Source organism: Drosophila sulfurigaster, chromosome 3, assembly GCF_023558435.1.
Source record: "Drosophila sulfurigaster albostrigata strain 15112-1811.04 chromosome 3, ASM2355843v2, whole genome shotgun sequence".
Taxonomy (NCBI): domain Eukaryota; kingdom Metazoa; phylum Arthropoda; class Insecta; order Diptera; family Drosophilidae; genus Drosophila; species Drosophila sulfurigaster.
In genome coordinates, this window is record NC_084883.1 from 5,275,157 (window position 1) to 5,291,759 (window position 16,603).

A 16,603-nucleotide genomic window follows, 5' to 3' on the forward strand; every position below is an offset into this window, starting at 1 on the left:
TACTACATGATACGTTAACAAGCTCCAATTTTATGTTATCGAAATACACTGAACAAATTATTTCACATTTTACAAATAGGTGTAATAAGATTAATACTCTATTTCATTTTAGTACTTTGACTGAAATAAATGTAGAATTACGAATATTTTAGGAGTGTAATATGCTTACCAATAAGCCTCTACTGTTTCATCAGTCGGTCCATTTCTGCATTCCTCTGCTTAAGATAGTTTATCGTTAGTTTAGGTGTAGATTATCGATGATAATATGAATTATGCGACATGAAGAAAGTCAATCGTCACATAGAGTCGTTACCAAACAATTCTCGTCAAATAGCGATATATTAAGTATAATTGTGAAATCCATACCGTTCGCTAAAAAGGTTGAATTTCAAGTACTTATTATGACCAAAAAACTTGTGAGAAATAACAGTTTTTCAGTGCTAAACTTACTCATGTTAGGTTCGTACAAGATTAAAATCGTATTTAAATACATACATATGAGAAATTATAAATTCACACTTTTACTACATTCAGGGGAGATATGATATCATAGCTCTGTTCAATTACAATATGTGTCATACTCGTATAACTTTCCTACATTATTCGATTTTTAATCCAGCCTAAAAGTAGGCAATGAATTTACAATTTCATGTTATTTTATTGCCAAGCACAGCATTGAGTATGCAGTGCTTTTGCTAGTTTATTGTACCATTTAAACATTTACTTTTCTCTTCCGATAAATATAATAAATTTGTTACATACATTACATAAGTTGATAATAAAGGTTAAAATAAACTAAGCTGCTGCGGTTTCTTGTATGCCATTGATGACCTCGTTCGTCTTTTCGTCTTTTTCATTCGCATCGAGCTCATCATTATCGGGCAATGTATCGCTGCTAGTTTCACTGCGTTCGAGAACCTCTCGCAGCCGTTGCTCAGCCTCCAAATTCTTTAGATGATTGTAGCAAAGGCGCAGCTTGTAGGCAGCCTCACAGCGATTAGTGCTCCTGATATCCTGGCACTCGGTCAGGTCGGGCTTCTGACGCTGCAACAGACTCTGCACCTCCATTTTGAATGCCTCCTCGAACACCATTTCGTAGTGAATGAGGCCCAAGCCATCGTATAGACAGCGGACAAAGCAATGGAGTGGCTCATTCCGTTTGAGATCGAGGCTGGGAAGTTGCACTGTGCTATCATAGTCGATGTCTGCCACATTGTTGTCGTTCTTCAGATTATCGTCAACATTGCCAGTGGCCATGTCCAGCTCAGGGTCATTGTTGGAGTTCTCATTGAAGAGCAGACTGAGTCGAAAAAGTTTCAGCTGCGACATCGATATCTCCGTCTCCCTCATGCACGATTGCAGCAGCTCTCGGGTGATCTTCGGCGATGCTGTTGTCGTCTGATTTCGATCCTCGACTTCGTTGCGAGTCATCGACATGTTCAGCGAGACAGAGACAGAACGAGTCTACAGTATAAAAAAGTTATTCGATCTGCCTTCTGAGATATCAAAGAAACTAAACTCACCCATGCTGGTTGAAACAGATTACTGAGATTTAGACACAGCAATGACAACAGATATACTTTTTTATACATTCCACAATTTCGCGTATGATTATTTTGGAGTTCGTTTAAAATCGATAAATCGACAGTTATATGGAGCTGCGACGGATCATGCAATGGCTTTTATAGCATTCGGTCGTTAGCAAATTATGACTTTAATCACTGGAATAATTCGCTGACAAATTATGAAGAACTTTAATTAGTCTCTTCATGCCTGAATAGGCATCGATCTTCATAGATCAGATCAAATCCATAAAATTCGTACAGTTTCAATAATTATACATATTTCATGCTCATTGCTCTTGTCACCCGAAGCATTTCAACTCTCATTAAACTGATTATTTAAATGACCATATCGCATTCGGTTCAAAGAGCACAGCTTAGTAATCCATAGATTTGGGTAAACACTAGCATTATCGTTGTCAAAGATACGCATGAGTGCGTTGCCAAAGCGATTTGCGAATAATTGCTGGTCAAAATATCGATAATGATCCACACCATATATATTATATACATATTTCAAAGCTGACCTAAGTATTGAACTAAGAATGTAATTCGACTTTCTTAGAAAAATAAAGAAAATATACATTTTGAATGTTTGTACTAATATCTATTTTAAGATAGTATTCATCTTAATATAATATTTTTATAAAAAACACTTATTCTCAATATATATATTTTTTTAATTTTCACTAACATTTACATTAAAATGTTAATGTAGAACTTTATTAGGATTTATAATATAAGTATTGTACAATTATTTTAAGTTGACAGTAGTATAGTTATTTAATCTTCAGTTAGAATGGGTGTGAAAACTTTTTAATTTCAAATAAATAAAACAATAAATTTATTTATTATTTCTTAATAATGAATTACTTTACTACATATCCATATTTACAACTTCCATTATTCTATCAGTAAGTGGAATGTTGAATTTTATAGGGATTTATAATACAAATGAAATTGTTGTCAGCTGACTGATTGATGGCGAAAATTAGACAATTAACGGGAAAGAATTTTCATACAGCACAGTTCTTACATCTTCAGCTAACAACTAATAAAGTTGGTGAGAAAACTTGTTAATTTCAAATACATTTAAAATAATGTTATTAAATACTTCTTGATAACGTATTACTAAATAACTTCACATATGCTATTAAATATGTGAAATAAATAATAATCAACTATGGGATAAATTGATTTAAATACACCAATACACCAAGAATTTTTTTCTAATTACTTAAGAAACTGAAATGCAGTTCGCAGATAATGTTATCGGTCCTGGCTATCTTATTACCTCATTCAACGCGCTCTCTGAGATATTTCTCCCTGAGTTCAGTAAACTTAAAAGCATTTCCTAATTGATGAACTCAGTAACAGACGTGTTCTGGTTATCAGGAACACGGAAAGAAACGGGATTTGGCACAGGACACAGAACTGAACACGTATGTCTTTAAGATCAAAGCAAAGACAGCTAAACGCTGAACTGTCAATGCCACAATGGCGATGGCGATGGCGATGGCAATACATGTATAACAACCCCCAGAGCGCAGTTTTTATAAAATTAAATTACATTAATGTGAGAACCGCAGGCGGCGGCATCAACGGCAACTAGCCACAATCCCGACCAACCCCCAGTCCAGCCTCTTTAGCTTTCGCCCCCCTTCACTCACCAAACAGAACTCATTGCCCAGCCATTGAGCCAACTAACAAGACAGCCAAGACAAGCGAAATAAGAAAAGTTGCCCGGCTGCTGCTTGGCGGTTCCTTTGGCTGTCTCTCCTTCTGCCTGTCTGTCTGTCTGTCAAGACAAAAGGCTAGTGAAGCATCAATGTGTTTGTCCCTTTGGCAGCGACGGCGTCCTCAACCACGACCACGCGTGTTGGTTTCTTTGACAAGCCGCCAGCGCAGAAACCACGAGCTGTCTACTTAAATGCATTAGCTTGCCCTGAAGAGTGTGGACTGGGGAAAGATTGTTGATTGGAGAGTGGAGAGTGAGGGCGGCAAAAGCGACAGGAGACGAGACGAAATGTATTGTGCTGGTTTTGCTTTTTAATAGACATTAGTAAACGCATCAGTGATTATGCCAAAGCTTTTGTGCAGACAACTGCAACTGAAACGGATGCTAAATGGAAGTGACATGACAGCCAGTTCTCTGCCAGGAAGTGACAAAATGAATTATAGACGCCAGTCTGTCCAGCTCTCAGTCCAAAAGCAGACAGTCAGACAGTCAGATACTCAGGCAGCGAAGCGGTTCAGTCAGCTGATTCCCCAGCCTAACTTACCCAAATTCCCCAAGCGATTGTCTCGGTCCCTCACGTGCCTGCCAGCAACCCTATAAAGGTGACTACGAAAATCAACCCGTACTCCGTACACCTGACTGACCCACTGGCAATTGCAATTGCGCCACGTGCTCAATGAATGTTTAATGATTTGTTAATTGGATTTTGGCTTTTCACTTCTGTGACGACACGAAAAAAAACTCAGTATATCACAAGCAACACCCCTTCTTCGCTTTAACTTGGGCCTATTCATTTGTTCCTACACATTACGCATACGGCGTGTTGGCCTCCTTTTGTTGTTCGCTGCTGCAGAAAAAGCGACGCTCATCAATATTTATGCATTGCATAAACGTGCAAACGTCCAAATACCTTTGGGACTGAGCGAAGGACTTAACGCCCTGACGACGGTCTGACAACGTCTAATGACGTCCAACTGTTATGCAAATGGCCAAACACAAAAAGGACAGCAAAGTTTCCAGTTTTGCATAGGGCACAGTAATGCTTTGTGTAAGTCTATATTATCCACAACAAATCAATGAATACAATTACAAAATTATTACGGAGCCTAAAACTAGAAATTTTCGTAGAAGATTATTAAATTTTCTAAAATTACTTAAGTGTACGGAAAACTGGACAAGAAAGCGAATTTCTCACGCCTATTTGCAAATTGCATCGTAAATTTACGCTCTTTCTAAGAATAAGTCTATTTTCATTAAATATATTAATACATTTTTATTCAGCTAAATCGTTAACTCATATTACTAGTTATCATTAAATATAAGAATATTCGATTTATAGATATATATTAATATACCACAATTAATTTAATCCAAGCCATGATAATTTGAAAATATAAAGTATAAGAACTCTATCTTAAAATTAATACAATTGTTTTGTATAATGTATAAACAATTTATTCATTTATCCTAAACACGACCACTTCAAAAGAGACAAATAAAGTTCTTATCTATATAAATAGAATTATTTTATAAATAAGAAAATAACAATCGAAAAGTCACATAAATTAAAGCATTATTTAAATTTAAATACAACTACTGTTCTACTTAAATTATAAGGTTTGCTTCTAATTACTGCCAAGTTTACTCTGATGACTCAAATGCAATTTTCCTAGATCGCTTGTCGTTTGAACTATTAAAAACTGCGCATTTAATGCTTTTATTAATGACACTTTAATAAGGTACCTCAACTTTGTTGCACACAGCAACAAAGTCATCGAAGCCCTTTTAGCCCCTTTGCGAAATCCATTTGTTGTATTAGTATTTATATTTGTATTGCTTTTCAAATTTATTTTGTATTGATGTGACTAATGACCTTGAATATACAAATATATTTATATGTTTGTGACTTGCCGCTAGGAAAATTACTTCATTTATTCTGAATTTCAAATTGAGATGAAATTATATTTAAAATACTTTAAATATTCAAATATATTTCAAAACAAGTAAGAAAGTTACAGTCGAGTGCTCGACTGTGAGATACCCGCTACCCATTTTTAATAAGGGCAAAATATTGCGGTATTATTTTCAAAATAAACCGAAAATATTAAAAATACTAAAAATATACCAAATGGTATGTTTGGTATATCGATACAGCACACCATTGAAAATATACCATAGACGGCACAATGGACCAGATTGTCAGCCAAAGCAACTCAGACCCCTAGTAAGTAGGCGTTATTGCCCATACAAAAGTATTTCTTTAATAACTTCCACAATTTTTATCTGATCGCAACCAAATTTTCAGGAATCATAACTACTATAGTAGTATAGCTATAGAATATACCAAAATTCGCAACTCTAGCTTTAAAATTACGCTTGTGATTCGATTTTTTTGATTTGCGGGGGCGGAAGTGGGCGTGGCAAAAATTTGAAACAAACTTGATCCGCGTGCAAACATAACAAATGCTGTCGAAAAAAAATTATAGCTCTATCTCTTATAGTCTCTGAGATCCAGTGTTTCATACGGACAGACGGACAGACACACAGACGGACAGACGGACATGGCTATATCGTCTCGGCTGTTGACGCTGATCAAGAATATATATACTTTATAGGGTCGGAGATGCCTCGTTCTACCTGTTACATACATTTCCTGCCGGCACAAAGTTATAATACCCTTCTACTCTATGGGTAGCGGGTATAAAAAAAGAGTTCGATATAACAATTATACAATTTTTTAAAATACACAATTATTTTCATACATTTATTATTTATGAATTTAGATCAAAACTGAGATACGAAAATAAATTTAAATTTCATCACCCTCGAGTTATGTGATATTTTTCATTCATTAGCAATGAGTTCAATATAAAAGCTTTTAATGGAGTTGTAGAATGCGTTTATGTCCATGTTAATAAGTAATCAAATAGTTTAAATCATGTGAAACTAACGTTTTATTCATAAATGAATTCTTAAGAATTTTCTTAAATAAGTTTTGAATCTTGCTTTAATATTGCGATGAGTAATTCCAAAATGAACAGTAAATTATTAAATAGATTAATCTTCTGAAGTTGCACGTTTTCTTTATCATTACAATACTTTTAGCTAAATTGTGTTAAGGATTTTTATTTACATTAATTTTATAATGTTCCAATTAAGGCTCTTTATAGGTTCATTTTGAGCTTTTTAAGATGTATTCATTATAGACTATAATAAATTGCCAACTTTTACCTAGATTTGTGTTTGTCTCATCATTATTATTTTGCGTTGTCATGCTGACAAGTTGGCCTAACGTGAAATGGTTTTAGAGTTAAATTTCATAGATTTGTTTTCTGAAGTGTATATTTAAAGATTTAAACAGTTTCTATCTTTAACTATCTTTATTTTGCGTTGTCATGCTGACAAGTTGGCCTAACGTGAAATGGTTTCAGAGTTAAATTTCATAGATTTGTTTTCTGAAGTGTATATTTAAAGATTTAAACAGTTTCTATCTTTAACAACAATCTACATGTATTTATTCATTTCTCAATTAGTTTTGTTCTGTGCTCAGTTGACTTAGATCTGGGTATGGTTCTTGTGATAACACTGGTACAACTGGAAAGCCCTTCAGAGAATCGCAGTTGGCTTGTAGTAGAATATAGTAATATAAATATGTATATGTAGTAAATATAAATAGAAGAGACAAATATATATTGTATATACAACATTAATTGAATTTTTACAAATGCGCATTGCTTATTGATAATAATTAATACTTTGTTTTTAGGCCGTTTTAAGTAATTATATATAGGTAAGTTATATACATTGAAACCATTGAAATGAGTATACCCTTTATTCCACATAAACAGCGTATGGATAATATGTGGAAGTGTGTGAGTATGCTTGAATATGTATATAATCATGTATAATGTCCATGAAAAAATAAATATTTTATATGTTTGTGCTTGCCGTTAAGAAAATTACTTCATTTATTTTTAATATGCAATATAAATTCAGATGAATTTATATTTAAAATGCTTTAAGTATTCAAATATTCTGTTAAAAATATTAAAATATATTTAAAAGGTGTCGATATAACAATTATTAGATTTTTTAAACTACACAATTTTCATAAATTTATTATTTAAACAGAGATACGAAAAAAAATTCAAGTCTTATCACACTCGAATTCATTCATTAGCAATGACTTCTATATAATAGCTTTTAATGAAGTTGTAAAATGACTTTGTGTTAATGGTAATAAGTAATCAAATACAGTAAGTATCGGCAATGACAATTTACTGTATTACAATCGATAATATTGGGATTATTCCACATATTTTTTGTCTATATTTTTTAATTATTGAGTCTACAAATAGATAAACTAAATCATGGGAAGCTTCCTACATGAATTCCTTCAAATATTCTTGATTAAGTTTTAACTCAGAGACGCATAATGCTGAAATTAACAGTAAATTAAATAAATTTATCTTCTGTAGTTGCACGAATTCTTTATTATTACAGTTATACTTTTTTCTGAATTATGTTAAATTACTTTAAGATTAATTTTATAATATAATATTACTCTTTATAGGTTCATTTTGAGCTTCAAAAGAGGGATTCATTATAGACTGTAATAAATTGTCAACTATTTACAGAGATTCATTTTTGGCTCATAATTATTATTTTGCGTTGTCATGCTGACAAGTTGTCCTAATATGAAATGGTTTCACAGTTAAGTTTCATAGTTTTGTTTTCTGAAGTGTATATTTAAAGATTTGAACAATAAATCTGAGTTTCTATCTTTAACAACAATCTACATGTTTTTATTCATTTCTCAATTAGTTAACAATTCACAGATGCTTTTTAAAATGTGCGTGTATGCTAATACCTTTTGTTGTATGCTCAGTTGACTTAGATCTGGGCATGGTTCTTGTGGTAACACTGGTACAACTGGTAGGCGGTGTCGCACTTATCGGTACCCTTCAGAGAGTCGCAGTTGGCCTGAATGGCCTTGACCTTATCGTCGCCGGCAATGGGACCCAATTTCTCGAGGACAACATTAGGCTGGATCTGGCCATCGACCAGGAAGCCAGTCTTCTCCAGGAAGCAGTTGGCGAAGCACTTGACCTTGTTGTCAGCACCATCGAAAGTGCCATCACGCAGAGAATGAGCTTGCTCCTTGGTGATGCCCTCCTGAGCAATGCAAGCAGCGCCATGCTCCTTGGCCTTGGCCTTTTGCTCGTCGGTCAACTTGATTTCCTAAACAAAGTTAAAGTAGAAAAGGAGTAGGGATTAAAATGAAATGTTGTAATCAAACCAACTTCACAACTTACATCGGCGGCGACAAGAGCCACGCAGGCAACCAGAACAATTAGGAATTTCATGGTGTTGTTGGTAGTTGAGTTTGCTTTTTTACACTGTTGGTTTGATTCATCGAACGATTCGCTTTTATATCATCCGAATCTCTGAACTTTGCTCATGCTTTGCATTCGGTTTATTTTGTTTGTCTGTTTATTTTTTATAGCTGGCTGATCACAAACAGTATTCAAGTTAAGCTTTTTAGAAGAGTAGTTTATTTAACTCTCGTTTTTAATGGATCCGAGATCTCATCGCATCGTTTTTTATTCTCTCTATCGCTCACTCTCTGTTGCTCCGCACATCAGAAATTATAAAGACTTTAATTATATACCCTGCTTACTTCTGAGAGACTTCTTTGGCTTTGTAGAGCGTTTTATTGTGTAAGAAACACGTCTTCAATTACTTGCTGATCTTATCGGTTTGCTTAATAAGACTTCTGGGTATAGGATATTCTCGAGTCGAGCATTCTTAATTGCTAAACACATTGTTATCTGGCGACCTTAACAGCTATTGAGTACGAGATGATGGCGAGACAAATCCAGTGATTTACCCAAGTTTAATGTGCCATTGTTGTTGGTCGGCATTACGAATTCGACTCTCAGGCGTTAATTGCTTCGAGTAATTTGTAAAATTAACATTAATATTAATTTTCAATGAGTTTTTTTCGGGTTGTTGTTGTCGATGTTTTTGTTGTTGAGTGTCAGTCGGTGCAGCGATGCAGCAAGTTTTCGTTTTTTCGTTAATTAAATAAATACCCATTACTCAGGGCTAATTTACTGGCACAGCCTACCAAATGAGACATAATTGGATGCTTCATAAAGGTAAATAAATATATGAATTATATGAATAACAAATTTTATTCACAAAAAATAAATGGAATGATTATTATTCGATTTGTTTAATTGAGAATTTTATAAATTGTTCATTAGTGCTTGACTTTAGTTTTTCTATTATTTTGTATATAGTTCAAATTGTATTGAAAATGATCCCCCTACTACGCCACTGGGTATTGCAACTTTTTGTAGTACATTTCCATAATAAACCTACAGCCAGCAATCTTCAAATTGATACACATACGAATACGTATAGAGATAGTTATACCGGTTTTCAAATAAATGATTTAACTTCGGGGCAAAAGCTATCTGTGATTGGACTCAATTCGCTTCAAAGTCTCTAACTTGAGTTCCAAAGTTCATAGAAAGAACTAGCTAAAGCTGGAGGTCAAAACGTATCTAAAATTACCCTAAAATCAAAAATTTAACAATATTTCGTAGAAATTCATTAATTCGTAATAATTAGATGCTAAATCATGCTTAGCTGCACTTTTAAATTCTAAACAATCTTCGCCAAGACTATAGAGTATCAGCACTTCAAAGTCCAAAAATCAGAAACCTGTATGTCGGGAAGACAACAAGCTGTAAAGTTGTTGCCTAGTCATCGTGATAATTAAGTATGCAACTTAATCGATCTGCGATCACTCATAACGGGATCATTATAAATGAAACGTAAAACTTTCCTAGCGAGTGTTCGTGCAACAAATAGTAAGTAAGGTTATATCGCATATTTTACAAATATTTACTGCTGACAGCATCGATAATTCATGACCTACTCAAACTAAGCTATCCAACTATCTGGGTTTCAGAAAAGTGCCTCAACCTGAGGGAGTTGAGCACAGAAACTTACCCAGACAAACTCATAAATAGTTACGCACGCCAACCCAAACAAAACGAATCGAAACGAAACGAAACGATGAGAAATCCAAATAAACAACAGCAACAAGAGCAACAGCCAAAACAATAACAATAACAGAATGTCAGAGCTCTTATTGGGTGCCATCGTCGCCTGCCAGGGCCACAACAAATATAAAATATTTAAATAGTAATAAATTCATAATGTCAACGTGTTGTTGCTGTAACTGCCATAGATTTATAGACAATAATAACGACAAACACGAAACGCGCCCAGGACAAAAAACTGTGACTTAAGTAGCCAACAAAAAGTAGAAAAAAAAGTTGCCAAAAAGCAACAAAAACTCAACTGGGAAGAGTGTTGGTTATGGCCAAAGAGTGATATGCTAAGATTACCCTGTATTTAAATATGAATAGAAAATCGTAAGTTGTATAGTTAGTATATTTTATTAGACACAGAACTAAAGACAATCCCAATTTCCAAGATATGCATTGAATATGTTTCAATTTTAATTATTATAAAACCTATTATAAATTTTTGAAATAGTTAAAACTAAAACATAAGTGTCGATAACAATGGCGACAGGGAAAAAAGAAGAATGCAGTATATAAGTAGACAGTAGTATTTATAATATAAATAGAAGAAAATAGTATATGTACTGTTGTACTATATTTAGTATAAAAAGAAGAAAATAGTATGTACTTAGGTATAGTTGTATTTATAGTATAAATAGAAGAAGAAAAGAAGAATAGAAAAAATCCGTATACTTGTAGATAAAGGAGTATTGTTTATATAAATGCGGACAGATTACAATTAATAATTTAGTTTTAAGTAGTTTATTATTTTGGTTATGTTTTCTCTATACGTCAGTTTTATAAATTGAAACCATTGAAATGAGTATACCCTTTATTACACACTAACAGAGTATGCAAAGGAAACGCCACGCGTTTTATAACTTCATATAAGAAAATAATAAAATTCTTTTATTGTAGACATGATAGACTGTTAGCGCTAGGTAGGAGTGGGATTAATAGTGCCATGTACCTCATATATATTATATGTGTGTGTGTTTGAATATGTATATATTCATATATATATACATATATATATTAAATACTATGTGGCATGCCATAAAAATATAAACAGCACATAAAACGACTATGAAAACAGTGGCACACGTTACAACTGAGACCATGAGAGAGAGTGAGTGAGTGAGTGAGAGTAGCCCTTAGAGCTAATGAAATGTCATTGGACCCGGTGGGGACTTGTGGCAGCTATGTCAAGCAAAACTGAAATGCAAATGTCACGCGAAAAACTATTTGACGACAACATTATGGCTGACATTATATAGTATTGCGATATGACCAAAGAATACAACCAGCAGCAGTCACAGTCGCAGTCGCAAGAGACTCACAAAGCAAAAAGCAAGAACAGCTCAAGCCAAAAAGCTACGCTAAGTCAGTTCTCAGTTATATGCAAATGAGATGTGCGAAGTCATGCAAGTAAATTTATTAGCTATGAACATTAAAAACTCTTAAAAATAAATAATTACAAAACAAAACGTATCACAAATGTTTATTGTCATCATTAAATCAAATATTGTATTATGTACTTGTTATTTGGCAAAGTCAAAATAATTAAATTAAATGTTTAATACTTAAATGAGAATAAATGAGAATTAGCTTCGTTTTAACTACAATTCATATAGATTTGCGTTTAATAAATCCACATTTTGGTCAAATGATGGCCCCAGTTAAACCTTTAATGGTCGATATATCATTTATTACTGTCACGTTGTCCAAGGACAAGCAAGGAGTGCAAGCAAGCCTTCTGCGATATCTGTATCCCGACCGAACAAAAGCCTACAGAAATTCAATTAGGCTTATCCCGTGCAACAACAACAAAAAAGCATCAGGTAAAACAGCTGCAACACCTGCGCAATTAATTAGTGTTTGCCGCATTAATTTCACAAAAAAAGAAAAAAAAATTGAAAAAAAAAACAAAGTCTGAGGCTGGCATAAAACCCCAAACGGGACGTGGGAAGGTGAATATACATACATACATATACATACATACCTCTGCTCTAGGGTCAAATGCGTAGCTCGGCCCACCAGGCTAATAAATTCAAAATGGTTCCGACATCGCCTCCGTCCTTCTCCTCCTCCTCCTTCTCCTCATGCTTCAGCTTTACCCGACCTCGGACCATTGCAAAAGGCTTATCTCGGCCAGCTCAGTTTTGGGCCACGCAATTAGAGCGAAAATATGTACCGAAACTCAGCAATGGGCCAGAAACCGAGCGAAACACTAAAGCAGCTAAATCAAATAAAGCAAATTCAGTTAATTTAAATTATAATGAAGGCACGCTGCGTATCCTTTGTGTATATATTCCCTTTCACTGATGAAAGGATAAAACGTGCTTTGAAGTGCCTTACTATCTAATCGCACTAGATCTCAAAATAAATTTAGTTTCAATTGGGCCATACTTAAATAAAATTAAAAGTGTAATTCTAATGCTCTTAATTATTAACATGTTCTCATTAAGAGTTTAGTTTTAAATATGTCAGATATATATTATATTATAGATATTATTCCTCCTATATTAGTTAAATAGTTAAATAATCTCAAATTCAAATGTTCTCAATTTCAGTAATCTTTAAGCAAAAACTTGCAATCGTGAACATAAAATTTAATTTTAATAGAAAATAAGTAATAATGAAATGAATTAGATAATATCTAATTGTAATTATTAATAAAATCTTTTAAAATATAATTAATTTCTCTTAAAATCTATTTAAGAAAATACATTTATAGCATCAACCTATTATATTCCGCTGGAAAATCAAAATCCTAAATCGGGAAAAAAGTCTCTAATTATTGCACTCGATCTCAAAATAGTTCAATTTGAATTGGTCAATCAATATGTGAAACTTGTAATATTGTTATTAAGTTAAACTCGCTATCATAAAAAGATTATTAAATAGAAATATTAAATTTAAATCTTATAAAGTATAAGTTTGTCTAATAATAAAAATTCAAAATTAAATGAAATCTTGAAAATTTAATGTATTGTTTGCTTAATAATTTCGCTTAATAATTTCGCAAATCAAAATGTATTATTACAGACATAATATATCTCTAATTGTGTACTTAATTTGCTAATTTATTTACTTTTTTTTATAGTATTTGCAAGTTTTTTATGAAGCTGATAAAAATCTCATCGGAGGACATAAAATGTCGTGGACGAAGTCCGCTGAGAGATATCATAATTTCCACTTCTATAATTTGTTTATGATTATAACCGCATGGAAAATAAAACGCATTTAAGTAATTAAGTCATAAAAAAATACAAAGAGAGAGAGAGAGAGAAAACAAAAGAAGAAGGAGAAAATGTCGTGCGGTCATAAAAAAACGTGGCCGCATTGCAATAAAATGCCAAGAACAAAACAATTAGGCAATTAAATGTGCTCATATTACCAAAAATTTTCGTTTTGGTAACAAAACGCGTCATAAAATTGGGCCAAAATGCGCTCCAGGACACTAAAAAAGGGTCACAAAATATGCTTATAAAAATAGCACCAATAAGAAAAAACAAAAAGGAATGAAGAAATAGAAAAAATGATGTGAAAATTCTGTTGATTTGCCTCCGCCCTTGTCGATTGTGAGTGTTTTAGCAATATTTATTGAATTCCAGTTTGCTAAAAAAAAGAGGCGAAAATCGTAAATGGAAAGAAAAACGGAAATAATAATAAAGAGCGATGCGCAAAAGATGAGGAAGGAAAGCTAACAAAAGCATCACAATGCATATTTCTGCCAACTGGCAGAAAATTCCAAACGCGACAAAATGAATTCTTTTGTGACAAGTTCAGTTGAGTTCAGTTCGGTTCGGTTCGGTTCGGTTCGGATTGGAGGAGAAGCTGAACTCCAAGAAGACTGAAAGCAACCCCAGGAAGAGGAAACTCAGGCACTTCATATGTGGGGACTGTGCACAGGGAAGAAGGGTTCAAAAGACAGTCAGGTGAAGGAATGCAGCACCCATTTTGTAAGAAATTGAAAAATCTAACAGTGCTTTGCTTGAAGCGCCGGCAAAAATAAGCAGCAAATGCGCTGCTTTAGTTCACATTATTGTCATGGCCCTTGTGCATGGAATTTTTTAATAAACGTTAAAGTTTATAACATTCTCTCGGCACTTACATGCGAGAGTATATCGACATGGACCCTACACGGCTTCTTTGCGCCAAGTAACAAGGGGAGGAGGAGAAAATAGGGAGCGAGTGTGAGAGAGAGATTTGCGTCTAAAAGGTAAGCCAAAGGCATAAAGAGCCCTCACATAAAACCAACTAATTAGGCAAAGCATCTAATTAGACACACACAACAAGCAGGGGCAGCAGCAGCAGCAGCATCCAAAAAGTCAGGCAGAGACGGAGAGACAGGACCAAAACAAGGATATGCGTCTTTTGCGCCGGCTCGTAAAAGCCAAAGCCCCCAAATGACAACGTCGCTAAAAATTCTTATCGCAGCGCCAAAAATTAAGACCCACCCAACACAAAACAACACAACGGGAAAAAAACCCTAGAAATTTATTGTAGCAAAGGTTAAAGATGCGCCATGTTAAATGTGGAAATTGTTTAATCCAGAGCTTAGCAATTACAAGGCACAGCGCTCATGGTCAGCTGCATGAAATTGGACCTGACAACGCATTCAAAATAGCGAGACAGGGAAAAACCAACCTTTAAAAGGTTCAGCAACGAATTCTGCATACACTACGTTAAATAAATTATATAGTATATACAAATGTATTATGCCATACAATACAAGTTAAAATACAAGTTAAAATATATCCGACAGAAAACCAATTGAAATGAATATATGTATTTTATATTTATTTTCTATATAAATAAAATTCTTCTAGGCACTTTACAAATACGCTTATCTAAGCGTAATTCTTTACTGCAGGGTAAAAATATCTACAAATAAAAAACCAAAATAAACTCGGTAAAAGTGGCAAGAAAAGCCATTTGCATTTTATTTTCTTTGTAATTTGATGCTCGATTGCCTTTTTAGTGTGTAATGAGCTGCGCAGTAAATGCGTTTTATTTTGTCGCAAAGTCAAAGGCGTCAAAAGAAAGTAGTTCCCAACCAGAAGCAGGTGCACTTCTAGGGAAAATTCTATATATTCTAGGAGTTAATACTCGTATGTAGAAAAAGGAAAGTTCTTTTTTTATTTGGTCGGTTGTAAGGCTTTTTCTATTTAAACGATAAATTGAGGTAGGCCAGTTTCAAATACAAAATATTAAGCTCAAATGCCGAGAAATGCGCGTGAAACTGACTCTTTTAACTTTAACGTCGATGTTAGCTCCGATATATCATTAGTCGATATTTATGTATTTAAAACAAGTAATTGTGGCTTTTACTATGCCATTTGGAATACTTAATATTGCAATGCAATTTTCAGTATAATCTTTTTCTTCAAAGATTTTAGTTTTTGGATTGTAATTTCATCTTTTATACTTAAATAGAATTAACCAATAAAAGAAAAAGATAATAAATTAAACTGAATAGAAATATAGATTCATTACACAAAAAAAAAACGAATATTTAAATCGCTCTCACATTTAAAAAGTGGTGCATACTTTTAGGCGCAACTGAGAACTAAAAACTAGTGTGTGTTCTTTATGTTTCATATATACATACAGATGTACATATGTATGATTTATATATGAGCCACACAAAATAATTCTTTTTAGGTTGATTTCACATTCAATTTGATAGATATTCTCACAAATTTGTTAAGATTTTCTAATCGAAATCAGATTGTGGATTATATGAATATCTTTTAAATTTTTATATGAATTCATAAATAAGCCTCTTCGCTCAACTCACTCGACAATAAATATCTCTTTATTGTGCCAAATGAAATTTGTCTGCAGAGATGAAATTGTGTTTCGTACATTGTTTTCTAAGCATCGCTCTCAGCATAATTTTGCATTGCCTGAGACGCACGAGTGCATCGACAACACCCAAAGAATATTTAGGCACTTCAACTTGATCAAAATAAATTGCATAAAATATTCTATTTACGTTTTCTCGCCAAGCAAAAAGATGAAGCGATGAGTGGTGTGAAGTAAATAATTTTGAAAAATAAACCCAACAAATTGTTTATTATATTTATTGCAATCAACATTTGGAGCTGCAGTGCCTGCGGGCTGAGATTTATTACAGCCAACTTCGGGTTTGCGGTGTGAAGAATACTATTTAGGGTTTGGTGAAACACTGC

The 16,603-nt window shown here is 33.6% G+C and overlaps 2 protein-coding genes across 2 annotated transcripts; both read right to left on the reverse strand.

The window, feature by feature from the left end:
* Window positions 1–698: 698 nt before the first annotated feature.
* LOC133844004 (uncharacterized) lies at window positions 699–1,636 on the reverse strand. The gene is made up of 2 exons (XM_062277785.1): window positions 1,524–1,636; window positions 699–1,464 (listed from the first exon to the last, which is right to left on the reverse strand). Exons 1-2 carry the CDS (start codon window positions 1,590–1,592, stop codon window positions 796–798), a joined length of 738 nt encoding a protein of 245 aa, XP_062133769.1. The 5' UTR covers window positions 1,593–1,636; the 3' UTR covers window positions 699–795.
* Window positions 1,637–8,071: 6,435 nt separating this feature from the next.
* LOC133843478 (general odorant-binding protein 56d) lies at window positions 8,072–8,772 on the reverse strand. Its single transcript, XM_062277050.1, has 2 exons — window positions 8,616–8,772; window positions 8,072–8,541 (listed from the first exon to the last, which is right to left on the reverse strand). Exons 1-2 carry the CDS (start codon window positions 8,664–8,666, stop codon window positions 8,194–8,196), a joined length of 399 nt encoding a protein of 132 aa, XP_062133034.1. The 5' UTR covers window positions 8,667–8,772; the 3' UTR covers window positions 8,072–8,193.
* Between the last annotated feature and the right edge of the window lie 7,831 nt (window positions 8,773–16,603).